Here is a 13,324-nt window from a genome sequence, read left to right on the forward strand (position 1 = left end):
ACCAGAATCAGCACCGTTTTGTTTTGTGGTTTCTTTTTTGTTGTTTTGTGTTTTTTTGTGTTTTTTTTTGTGTATTTTTTTTGTGTTTTTTTTTTTTTTTCCTTTTTTAATGCTAGTCCCCAATGTTTCAGTAATGGTAAAAAATAAATCAGTTTATTGAAACCTCATAGCATGTGGCTTAAAAATTAATTGAAGGTGCCCAGCGTTGAGAAAAGTGATGGGAACGGACGAGCTGGTGGCATCCGGGATCTTCTCGCTGCGACATGTCCTGTCTGCTGCTCGCCCCAGCCGGCAGACGCGAGTCGAGGTTCTCTATAATATATATATCATCCGCTTTATCTTTAAAAAAGAAAACTGGTTTTCTTAAGAAGTTAGTGTCTTGTACAATCCCCTTCAACCTTTCCTCTCCACAACTGTTAATGCGGCAGGAGAGGGAGATCCTTCCACCGACGAAGCGAACACTGAAACTGTAACGCGGCCAAGGGCGCAGCCGGGAGCTGGTTCTAACGGAGACAGCCGAACGGGAGCAGGGCCTGAGGGACGTCCCTGGTCGGCTCGGGAGAGACGGGGACTGAAGGGGGTTAAGTACTGTGGATTTCGTCTCATCAGAAGAGGAAAAAAAAAAAAAAAAGCCAGTGAATTTGGTAACAAGGAGGCATTGGTTAGAAATGCCCTCTAGCTCCAAGGGAAAGGCCCCACCGCAACGTCCTGCGAGATGCGGGAGAAATTTGAGGTGGTTTGTTTAAAAACCAAAAATAAACCCCAAACTAACCAACGAAAACAAGCAGCAGACCCTGCCGTGGGGCTGTGCCAAGACAAGCGGCCGCCAGCACCTCCCTCCCTCTCCCCACTCCCCCCGGCTTTTAGAAAGAAAGTCCCATCAAGTACTCAAAGTTTATTACAAGTGAACTGGAGATGACTTGGCATGAGCGATCCATTCAATTAACAATATTCGGAGGACGGGCAGCTCTCCCTTGGCTCTGACAACACTTTGCACATTAAGAGACGGAGGCCGGGACAGCTTGCATGGAAAAAAACCGCAACAGCCACCCCTCGGCACGCACTGTAAAAACCAGCAGCTTTCCAGGACCGGGGAGGGGAGAACAACGCCACGGAGGTGGAATTTGCTTTCACTTATTCCTCAAGTAACAGTCGGTGGCACAGCCCTAAGTGTCACGAACCCTTGGTTTTCCTTGAGCGGGTTTTCTCTCTTTAAATGGAAATTCAGACAGTATGTGAATCTATAGGGTTAAAACAGGTCAGTCTCTGGGGAGCGGAGCCTCAAAAGGGGCCGGCTGCTGTGGCAGAGCTGGTGTCGGGGAGCCCGTTTTCCTGCGTGTCCTGGGACGAGGTGCTCGCCTGCCGCTGGGCCAGCGCTGAGCTCGAGTGTTTGCACTTGGGTGAACCGCACTGACAGCTGAAGAACTTGCCTTTGATGTCCCAGAACCTGTCGCCGTAGTCGAAGCTGCAAGAGAGACAGAAAACAGGGTCACTGCAATGTGCAATGAAGGAACGATCGGGAGCAAAAGGGGTTGTGCATCTGCACCAGAAGCTGGGGTTGGCAGCACCTGGGGCAATTCAGTGTCAGGGGACGCTGTGCTGCAGGACCCCAGGGACCCTGGGGACATGGCTGGGCAAGCAAACACTGAAGCATAAGAGCTTTTGGCCCTCTGCAGAGGAAGGTGTTTGAGAGAGAAAAATTCAGGTGCCTAGCTCTGTGCAGAACCTCCCCATCACACCTAGAGACTACCCTGGGCCAAACCCACGGAGTTTTGTTTTCTGTTTCAGTCCCACTGCTGGATAAAGCCACCCAGGGCCTGTTTCCTGAGCAGAGCTGAGCACTATGCGTCCTAGCCAAAAACACGGAGAAACTCCCACAGCAAAGACCAGAATGGTGAACAAGACGGGGACAGGCAGGCTGTGGGATCTGTCCCTGGGGGAAACACTGCAAAAAGGGAACACTGCTACCTCAGCACAGCTCCTAGGACTCCAGGGCACACACATGGAGCAGCAGCTTCACAAGACCAGCACTTTGGGCCACTACATATTCCTTGGCACAGTCCCAGTGCTTGGCACCAGGGCAGCATCCTTCCCATCCTGCCAGGACAGAGGCAGTGAAGGACCAGCCCAGGGACGGCTGCGTTCCTGCCTCCTAAAGGCACCAACCCCAGTGACCTCCCACTGGGAGGAGTTACACTTGCTGCTCGTCTGTGCACTGCTCCAAAATTCACGTAGGTGGGACACCAGGGACACACTGCAGCAGGCAACGGAGATGTCCATGAGAGGACCCCCTCCCTGCCTCCTTCAGACCAACACGCATGACCAGTACCAGCACTATGAGCCCTACTAGTACCAGTACTATGAGCCACGTGCAACGTGCTCCAGCCCCTGGGCTGAGCTGTGGCTCTTTGGGCAGCTCTGTCCCTCGGGCAGCCACCCCCGGGCGGTACCTACCCAATTTCTTCTCCGGCTTCTATGTGCCTCGTGCTGAAGAAGGCGATCCTGGGAAAGCGGAGGTCCTGATGCGACATGAAGACCCGCACCGGGATGAGGTTTGGCTCGCAGAGGTGGTTTATGAAGCGGCTGATATTGCCGTAGAAACGGGCATCTATGCAGTACACCTCTCCATCCTGGAGGGAGAAAGGTTGCACATTCTGTTAGATGAGGGTGGGTTTTATTATGCCTGCTACTTGCTTAACCAACGGCCAAAGTACTGGTCTGTCCCCTAAATACTCTGGAGAGCTTCAAGAAGAACGATCAAGGAAGGCTCAGAAGGACTAAATGCATACTTTTACATTCAACAGTACCCTGAAAATAGTTTTGAGCACAGCACTGTGCCCCAACAAGCCCAAAGACCTTTTAAAAACACTCCTGACACTGGCTGGCACGTTGGCTCTGCACAGAGCTGCTCTGCTGAAGCCCCAGTTTGGTGCAGTGGGGTTTATGCTGTGTGCAGACAAACACCTTATGGGTAAAAGCCACTGGACAGGGGAATAGGCATCTGTTCTGCCCCCTAATTGAACGTGACAGCAGGGAAACACAAAGCCAGAGCCTAGAGAAAATAGTTTTTTGCAGATAAAAGTGAAAGTGAGAACACAAATCCCCTTTCCATAGAGCCCAGACAGCAGTAATATTTTGTTTTCCATGAAAATAAAAGAACCCCCCTCAGGGCTTTTTTATTCCAGCAGAGAATGACTGTGCAAAGCAGATACTTTAATTACAGGAGCTAATTTCAGTTGCAAAGAGGCCAAAAGCAAAAGGATCCATTAGCAGTGCTCAAACTCCCTTTTGGGCAAGCACCTTGCAATCTTTAATGGATGAGCTGGGTCACATCATACCGCCCGACTGGTGCAGGAGCCCAGGAAGATGTCCCAGTGCCTGGAGAGGCATCGCCCACACGGTCCCACCCCACACGGAGTGCTCCAAGCTCTGACTGCAGTCACAAATGATTCTCAGCACTGCTTTCACCCACTGAAACGCCACCTCCCTTTGGCCAGGACATCACCACCTACTGCTACCCTGAGTGACTGTCTGGAAAGATCCGAGCTCTCCACCACACGAGTCGAGATGTGTTGCTTGAGAACGGAGCCAGCTGCCTTGAGCAACACGGGCAGCATTCTCACTGCAGCACTGCTGAGGGGAAAAGTCCCAGAGCAAACCGTGTCCCGCCTTGCTATAAGTTACACGAGTGTCGGAGTCGCATGGCGGCAGGCAGAGAGGAAAAGCAGAATCATAACCTGCTCGGGGGGGTGAGGCTCCTTGTCAACAGGGCAGGCAGACTGTAGGGCCGTGCAGAAGCCTGTGTTCAACTCTTACAAGATCCTCAGTGCTTAAAGGGCGTTTTGATTTCAAATGGCTTTCGGTGATTGTCAGCAGTGATACAAACGGTTCTCAGTTGGGCAGGGGTCCACACGTGGCTTTTTGCTGGCTCGCCCAGCAGCCAGGTGAGGCACCTGGGGCACCTCAGGGCAGCGATCCCACCGGAGGAGTGGGGTCAGCAGTTGTGCCGAAAGGCAATTCAGGACACGGTGAATGGGAAGGCTCTGGGGTTTCTCAGAAGGGCAAAGCCCCAGGAAAGCCCTTCTCGCCTGCAGCAGTGCTCAGCTCTGACCGCAGCCTCTCCCAGGCGGCGTGCAGCAGGGCCCAGCGCATGCACGGGACTGCAGAAGGTGGGCCTGACTGTGGGAAGGGGTGGCTTAACCCCAACAGAAACCAACCACAGCAGCTAAAATTCAGCCTCATCTTTCCCAGAAATAGCGTGTCTCCTCCAGGTCTCTAGTACAGAGAAAAAGGGAGCACCTACTGTGCTGTTTCTTCCACCCTGGAAGCCCCAAAATGGCAGCAAGGTTTGGCTGTTCGATGCCTGCCCTCTGTCAGACACAGGAAGGGATGTGACTGCAGGGCCTGGCACACTGAGTGATTCACCTCACACAAGCGACAACTCAAGAACAAGGACATCAGAAATGCCACTCCTCCAGGGCACAATGGGACCCGAGGCTGCCCTCCCAGCGCTTCCCAGTGCTCCAGAGGCAATGGGACCCTGGCTCTGCCCTGCCCTCCCTGCACTGCCTCAGGGTTCTTTGAGCGATCCCTCACGAGCAGTGCCTGTAACACAGACGCTCCACTCTGAAGATGTGGTCTCTGAAAAAAGACCACGTGCTTGCTCCTGTACGTAAGTCTCCCTCCTTGCTTTACAAAGGTAAAATCCAGAAGTTCTCCCTCGAGGCTGCCAGCCAGGGGATAACCACAAGGCCAGGCAAGGCCCAGACAGTCTCATGCTCATAAACACATGAATCAGCGTTAAGTCCCCACTGCTCTTTGATTTTTTAATTACAATTTGACCCCTATGTTTTCAGACAGACTACGAGATTCACAATTACTTACCTTTTTTCAGCTGTTGACTGTCCATCACTTTTTAAAAATAATAATAAAGCCAAACTTCTTTGTCACTAGGTGATGACAGACATGAGACAAAGGCTGTTTTACAACTTTCCTTGGGAGCCACTCCACTCTTCTGAGTCGCCAGCTTACCTTTCTCCTCCTCTCCTTTCCCAAGGGAAGTCTGGAGTGACAGCCTTGCTTAAAAGCTTTAGATCTCACTTTTCAGAACAAGATTTCTGCTATGAGCCCTCTGCAGAGCAGTGCAGGACAACCGGCAGCACAACAAGCCTCAAGTCCCTGCCAAGGGTACTGATGGATCCCTTTGTAAGTGAATGGCACCTTTCTCAGCCCTCCAGCTCATGCATCAACATCTTTTTATGAGGAGCTTACAGAGCTGCCAATCAGCCCTGCTGCAAGCCTGCACACTCCTGTGCACACACCTGCATACTGACAGCCGTACGGCTGAACTCGGGATGTCTGCAGTTTTCACAGGGGAGCACCTTGCATTAACAAGCCCTGCGGGCAGCATGTAACACGGTGGCCTGGAACTGCTGGGCTCTGTTACCATTTTAATGAACCCTAAAGCCTTACACCTTATATTCTGAACAAAACCCAGGGAGGAAGCAGCCCTCTTCTTTGCAGGCTTTCAGATCATGCTGCACATCAAGACAGAGACAAGTAATCCAAGTAATCCTCTGCTCTTTTGGAGGAGCAAGACCTTGGGCTTGCCTCACTCGGCCCCTTCAGATACAGTACCTTGTTATCAAGGTCGAAGAGGTAGGAGTCCTCTTCACGGACGTCTGCCTCGGAATCGGATATCAGCTCACCAACATACCTGCAGGCAAACAGCAAGGCAGGAATAAGACGCTCGTGCAACCATAAGCTTGGTTTGACCACCCCTTTCGGGTAAGAGGGGAAGGAGGAAGGGATGAGCCCAGCACTGATCACAACCCATAGCCCTAGGGTCATTTCAGATCCACTCAGGCAAAAGGAGCTTTAACAACTTAAAGCAGCTAAAATCTGGCTCCAAGCTCAGTCTTTTCAGGGCAACACTTTTAATAATAAAAATGGAGTTTTGTTTCCAACTAAATTTACTTTCCCAAGGACTATGTTTCGTTTTGCAATCTCCTTCGTTGGCCAAGATCAATACATTAATCCAACTCTCCTTCTGTTCACTGTTGGACACACGTCCTGGCTCTCTGTACAATACTGTAATGTTTGTGTTGTTTACATCCCAGTGTCAAAGGTTTGTTTCTGTTCTTCATTTTCCAGGGTATTTTGGCTGATTACATATGCTCCATACCTGTGAAAGTCTTGTTGTAAGAGCCTTAGGTCTAATCTGACCTGGCAGAACCCCTGGAAGGATGTAGGCTTCTTTCTCATCCTTCTCAGACTAGCATAAACCAGAGCTATGATCTCAGTAACAACCACATGTTGTAAAAACAGGCACAAGGTAGATTTCAGTCAGGCCCTCCAAGCATCACAAAACATATGCTCCTTGGCCTGGCTTGCTGAGAAGGACTAAACACCCATGCCACCTTCCACGCTCTGGCCAGATGCTGGTTTTGATGCAAAATCCCGAGTTACAGCAGCCCCTGCTGCCCCTGTGTTCGCTCATCTGTCTCCCAACCTATGACACTTTCTGTCCTGAGCAGCTTGCAATCGAAACAAGAGACCCCAGGGGAGAGAAATTGAGCCAGAGGAAGGAATACAAGAAATCAACAGCACAGTAGATTCTGGTACCAAAGCCTTCCCAGCCTTTAGCACAACACCAAGGAGTTATAAGCTAAGGACTCCCAAAACAAATATTCTTCGTAGCATCAACAGACACTTCCATGATCAGCGCTCTTAACAGCTTTCCTCCGCAGCTTTCAAGGCATTTTAGAAACGTTAACCAACCGTATCCACTTCCCCCTGTGGCTCGAGGCAGTATTTAACTCCTGGGCTCGGGAAGGGGAGAGCCACAAAACATTAACCCGGGGCGGACCCACGCGCTCGGTGACAAGGGAGCCTTTGGCTGCTGTTCCCAAATCTGAGCAGCCTGGCAAAGCTGCTCTGCCAGACCAGGAGGCTGCTGCGGCCGTGTGTGCTCCTGTTGTTCGCCCCCGCTGCATCTTGTTATTTATTAAGCGCTCCCGCAAGGCTGCAGCATTACTGGAAACCACACACTCACCGGTGACCTGAAGCAATAGGCAGATTATGGCCAGGGAAGGAGAGAAATTGCTGTAGCGTGGCACAGTAGCCAGCAGCAGCTACGAAGCAGCTGAATAATGCTGCACGGAGAGGAACTGTGCTCAGTGACAGCCACTTCAGGTTTACGATTCAGTGAAACAAAATAAAAACCAATCGAATTAAAAATTGCTGTTTCCGTGTTCCTTTACAGACCATTCCTGTAACTCCTCTCCTTTGCAGGACTGCTCACCAATACAGACTGTTCCCTAATTTCCCTGGTCTAAACAAAGATGTTACTTGCCATCAGCATGTTAAACTACATCCCAGAGCTGCACACTGCCACTCCTCGCCACAAGATCATAGCACACCGTGCAAAACTCAAGAGCAACACCAAGACCCTAGCACAAGCTGCGGCGTTTCCAGGGGTGTGGGAGATGGGACGGGGCGCCTGGGGCGCCTCTGGCTGAAGGTGTGGCTGCCATACCTGGCTCGATTCAGGTAACATCTTATTAGAGCATCACGTTTTGTACAGGAATTAAGTATTTGGAAACCACATAATGGACACACACCAGAAGGAAAACGCGAACCTTGGAAAAACCTCTGGTTTCCGCATCCCGCTAATTCCAAGCCTCTCCAAGGGAAGACCTCAACCCACCAGCGTGAGCAGTTACACTGAACAAAGAAGCCTGAACAGAGCAGCTTCAAAACAACCCACAGCAACTGTACTAGCAGCAGCAGGTTCTGAGGAGCAGCAAATTCTGGGGTTCGGGAGGAATCTGCGTGGAGCACGTGCTGGACTTCCCCAGCTCAGAGGCATGGAAGAGCCCAGGGCACAACCCCTCTGCCCTGGAACCTGGCAGGGCAGGCACAGGGCGGCTCTGCCACATCTCCATCGCCAGGCTGCTGCTCAGGACCTCACTGAAGGTCCTGAGGGCACCAGCAGCAGGGGCTGCAGCAGCTGCTCCCCAGCAGCCACCCCGAGGTGACTGCGCAGGGGCTGGCTGCCCATGGTGGAGCCTTGCTCCCAGCTGCTTCCAAACGCTGCTGAGTGCTTCCTGCAGAAGCGAGTGCTGCGTGCTGCCAGAGTCTGCAAGCAGAAACAGGAAGGGAAATCGTGTTTTGAGCGGTCACACAGAAAAGCTGAAAGCACAGAGCAGGCTGCAAACTAGTATGTGTGTAAGAAAGGCATTTACACACAGAAAGAGTCTGCACAGCACCAGAGCCTGGAAGAGTTTTGCAAAATAAAACCATTGGGAGAACCATTCCATGCTCCCCGTGTGGGCATACGTGAAAAAATATGGAATAAAAGTCATTCTCATGCCAATACAATTAGCAACCTTCCAAAGCAGAGGAATAAGCCCAGCACAAATTGACCACCCAGTCAGGGCGCTGCTCCAGGCAGCCGATGCAAAATGCAAAATGCAAAATGCTCTTCCACGGAGCTCATCCAGGGAGCTGCTGTGTGCAAACAGCCCCCGAGCACCACAGGCACTGGGGCTTCTTGGCCAGAGCTGAGGAAAAGAAGGAACAAAGTCTGAAGGGCTGCACGTGCAGAATTAGAGAGATCAGGGCAGCTGGTTTGAGGAAGGGCAATGGAATAGACCGGAGCTGGTGAGTTGTGCAAATAACGTGTGAGAGACAGAGTGACGGGGACAAGGAGGAACTTGCATGGGCACGACGTGAATTAGTTCAGCTGTTTAGTATGCAGCTCGTTTAGATAACAAGAAGATAGTGCCTGCCACTGAAACAGCCCCAGCAGCTCCTGGCAAGCGTGGAGGAAGAGTTAAGTGCCACTGTGGTATCTGAACCCCACCAGCTCTGACGCGCTCTCCATTGCACCCGTCTGTGTTAATTATAATTACACCGCTGCACAGAGCTGCCCCATCTCCCCGGGCTGCCTGTTTACCACTGCTTATTTCTCTCGTGCATTAACATTCCAGCAGGATTTGGTAAAGACGGTGCCTTTATTCTTTAGAAATTTGCTCGCAGGCTCTGGATCATCTCTGAGTGCTTAACCAAAACAGAGATCTTTGGTACTCAACAGGAAGCCCCACCTGAGGACAGACTTGAAAGACTCCCCCACAAACAGCAGAGTTTTAAGAAACTCTGGAGAAAAAAAAAAAAAAAAAAAAAAAACTCTCAAAAAATAAAATTTCAGCACTTGGCAGCTCCTGGATGCCTGGAGTGTGCCTGGATGAAACACTTTGCTGATTTACTGCAGATTCTTCTTTTCCTTTATTTGTTTAAATTCTGCAATAATCTTCACCAATCCCCTGCCCGATCCTATACAGCATCAATAACTAGCTCTAAAAAACCCTAGCACGCATTTTCATGAAGGTCAAGAGTCCAGTCTTATTTAGAAGATCTTAGCTCACTAGTACCATAATGAAAAAAACACTTTCCAAATATTTAATAAAGTACATGTATCACTTTAGAGTCTAAAAACTGTGGGGTTCAGCAGCAGTTTTTTCACTTGACATAAATCTCAACTTTTTTGTTCCCAAGTACTTTTATTGAATCAGGGCCTAAACTTATACTTAACGCCAAGTACTTTACTGTTCTGCTGAATCAGACTAAAGCCAGAGCTGTGACCCTGGGAAACCTCTTGGGAAGTCAGTACTGAATCAGAAAGTGATCCGATTTACAAGTTGTTCCAAATTCCCACAACCTCAAACGTCCCGTTTACACAGCGACCATGCGATGCACTTGCAGCGCAACCCAGATCTGTTTTTCCCCCATTACTCGTGTCACAGGGATAACAGCCCATGGCTACAAGCTCACCACAGATCCCAGCAAGATGTAGAGGGGTGCAGAAAGCTTCATGCTGCAAGGAAAAGGACAAACAGAGCAGGAAATGGGATCAGGAAGCCTCGTAGTGAGGGCGAGCAATTCTGCTCTGTGCCAATTTGATTTGCATGAAAACCTCTCCTCAGAAGAGGAGCGAGTGCAAGCCATGCCAGCCCTTGGGAAGTGATGCGTTTGCGTGAGCTAATGAAAGCTGAGCGAATAACTTACTCGCACACAAAGGTTCCCAGTGGAATGTCTTGCATCGTTCGCACACCCCAGCCCATTTTTTGTGTCCGGTAGAGCTGCAACCGAGTCCTGGAGAAGAAACAAAACCATATCAATGGCAGCACTGAGCAGAAAGGCAACAGATTTATTTTTTTTGCAGAGGGAAGAACAAAAAAAATGCAACCTTTTATCAGCAGCAACTCAACGATGGTTTTGCTGTTCAATCCCCCAGTTCCCACGCTGGTGCCATTACGTGTGTGCTCTGCTCCCAGTGCTGCTCCAAGCCAGAGGACAGACACTGGGGGGGGCACTGCCTGGGGACCAGGAACGGGTGCCCACCACCTCCTCTCCCTGCCCAACTGTAGCTGGTGGGGCGCACGCCTGGTGCCTGGACGCGTTCAGGATTGGGGAGGAGGGCATGGGACTGGATGCTCTGTGTGGTTACACCGCTGAGGATTCACACACTGGATCCCAGAATCCCACCACCTGAATTTCCTTCCCTTTCACGCACACACTTGGCACCTGGGGGAAGGCAGGGAACCTGGAAAGGGACTTAAGGTTCTGAAGGGAGGGGTGCTGCAGGGGGAGGCAGGGAGCTTACAGTGAATTAAGAACACCCTGAGGTAAGTGCTCTGATCCCTTTGCCCTCTGCTGAGGCCAGTGCATTTAGCTGCTCCATCATATCCAACTCCCTGGATGAAAGACAAGGAAGAAACGCTGCAACCTGAAACTTCTTGGTGTAATAGCTGCTCTGTGGAATTTTACTGATGGAGCTTATAGGCAGAGAAACAATGCTGTAAGTCATTCTGCCTCCTGCTCAGCCAGAACTTGAGTTAAGTGCAGGATGAACAATCTCCAGGGCTAGGGAACGCTCTCTCTCCCCCGAGGGAACCAAACCCCACTCTCAGCAATGCTGTTATCGGAATAAAGAGAAATTTGATGCTCACCTTAACTTCACCCTGTTGCTTTTTCCAGTATTTCTCTCCTCTTCCCCCCACCCATCCCCTCTTTGCACCGTCAGCTCAAACCACGCTTCCTCTCCAGGGCCGATCATTTTCTTGTATTTGTTCACAGCTCCTGGAGCCTTAACCAGGAGCGAAACAGGACGTCAAGAGAACAACTGCCCTCATGAAACTGGCCATAGCGCCGCATTGCAGGCTTGAGGAAGATCCCCTCTGTGTTGCCTTGTTCATCATGGTACAACAGAGCTGAGCTCAGGTTTGGGATCTGCTGCCGGGGCCAATGCCAGCAGCAGTGGGACCATGGCTTCACTGAGCTGGGTCAGCCTGCCAGACGGGAGCATACATCCTGCCTTGCAGAGTTCACTTGGAGCAAAACGGACAAGGAAACACTGAAAATGGAAGGGGAGCACGCACGTGTCACACTGCAGACCAAAGAGGAGCTTTCCCCATTTGCTCCGCGGGGACCTCAAGCACAGCTCCGCCAAGCACCTGACCTCACCATAGCTTCCCAACAGAGCTACGCTCCCAGGCTCCTGGTTGTGTTTCCAACCCTTCCTGTCTTTCAGATAAACGCTTGAGCATGCAAGGAAGCAGCAGCATCAGACCTGGCTGTATAGCTCCTAAGTAAACCCCCACGTAGACACTGGAGCTCTGGAGTTTGGCAGGGAAAACCACAGAGGGGTAAAGTTCTGTGGAAACGCATCCAGCCTTTTCCTTGCTTATTTTTAATGTTGCAAAATGTCCTTGGAAATGCGAAGCCCACAGAAAGTGTTATCAGTACCATTAAAAAATGCAGAAGTCTTTTTCCAATGGGATTCCTTAGAAGTTTGTCCCGATACATTTAGTGCAGACGAGCATCTCCAAAGTAGAGGTGCAATGCAAAACATTTTAATATTTAGTCTGGCACCAAAGCCATAACAGCCTAATCTGCAGCACTGAAGCCAACAGGTATTCAAATATCCAGTTCATGGGGAGTCAGGCCAATAACTGGGAAACTTTAAGCAGCCAAGTTTGTGCATACTGGCCTGCATCTGTAATGTAAATGGCTAGCTTACAAGTTCTTCTAAATGCAGGCTTTGCGTTTTCTGTTGCTGTAATTTTTTTCAGAGCTCTCTACCTGAGAAGATACATCCAGGCTGCTTATGCACAAGCAATTTGTATGTTTTATGGTCAGGCTGATAAAAGAACAGCTCCGTTCCCACATGACAGGGCAGAGGCAGAGCACAAATCAGCCCATTGCTGCTTCATTCCCACCGGCAGTGTGGAGGAACCCACTCTGCCTCCCACCACCGCGTGGCGGCACCTGCCCCACCTCTGTTTCATCCCTGGCAGCCCTGGCTTTTGTGGGTTCGCAGGCAGAGCTGAGGCTGGGGGGGCTCTGTGGTTTGGGGGTGTTTTTGCCCTGACAGCTGCTTGTGGATCCTCCTCACCTGAGCCCGTTCTGCACCACCCGGTTCCTACAGGTCCGCCAGCACGAGCACGCGTGGTTACACTCAAAGATCAGCGGCGGCTCGGCCATGTTGAACTCAGGCAGGAGTCGGCCATCCTGAAGAAGAGATGCATTGAAGACTGGGTTAGTTTTGTTTCTGTCACCCCTCCAAACCAGAGGCAGGCCCAGAGAAGAATTTCCCCAAGTACAAAAAGGGCCAGACAACCCCAACACGGAGGTATGCCCCAACCTCCCCCAAAATACCTCAACTTCTGCAGAGGCTTTCCTCCTCCTTGAGAGTGGCAAACAAGCCACTATCACAAACAGCTGACGAACAGCAAGAAACCACCTACATTTTTGCTGCCTGGCATCACCCTATGCAACACCAACAAAAAACTATTTTACAGTGCTGTGCAAAAAATGGTGTGCATCATCATTATCATCACTTTGCAGTGCTGGAGGGGAGAAGCAGATGCTTTGTCTATCTCTGGAATAAAGCCTAAACTTCCAGATTATAAGGCCAGTACACCCAAGTTCTAAACCACATTATCTTCCCAAATAACTCTCCCAAAAAAGCTACAATTCAATTATCTACCAACCACATAGGATTAAGAAAGCAATAGAGGCAGTTCATCATATTTAACAAATTTAGCTTTTATGGCTTTAAAGATGTAATCACCTATTAATGTGTAAATAAAATGGCTACAAAGCAAAGAAAGATGCCAATATTCCCCCTGGGAGAAACTTGCAGAGATTCGCAGAACTTCTGATCTTAGCAGAACCTGTCCAAATATTAACCTCAACACCTCCCTGGAGGATTGAAGCATACTTACCCAAAACAAACCAAGCTTCTGGCAATGCTGAAGTT

At 50.3% G+C, this 13,324-nt stretch overlaps 1 protein-coding gene across 13 annotated transcripts in view; it reads right to left on the minus strand.

Moving 5' to 3' along the window:
* Nucleotides 1-880: 880 nt before the first annotated feature.
* Nucleotides 881-13,324, minus strand: part of EHMT1 (euchromatic histone lysine methyltransferase 1) — a 112,899-nt gene continuing 100,455 nt past the window's right edge. For all 13 annotated transcript variants that reach the window (XM_032200115.1, XM_032200119.1, XM_032200120.1 and 10 more), the window contains 5 exons: nucleotides 12,458-12,573; nucleotides 10,069-10,155; nucleotides 5,638-5,716; nucleotides 2,455-2,630; nucleotides 881-1,465 (listed from right to left, as the gene is read on the minus strand). In XM_032200115.1, coding sequence (XP_032056006.1) covers nucleotides 1,282-1,465; nucleotides 2,455-2,630; nucleotides 5,638-5,716; nucleotides 10,069-10,155; nucleotides 12,458-12,573 — 642 coding nt within the window. In that variant the 3' untranslated portion in view covers nucleotides 881-1,281. The remainder of the gene's footprint in view (nucleotides 1,466-2,454; nucleotides 2,631-5,637; nucleotides 5,717-10,068; nucleotides 10,156-12,457; nucleotides 12,574-13,324) is intronic.

This window comes from Aythya fuligula, chromosome 19 (assembly GCF_009819795.1).
Source record: "Aythya fuligula isolate bAytFul2 chromosome 19, bAytFul2.pri, whole genome shotgun sequence".
Classification (NCBI taxonomy): domain Eukaryota; kingdom Metazoa; phylum Chordata; class Aves; order Anseriformes; family Anatidae; genus Aythya; species Aythya fuligula.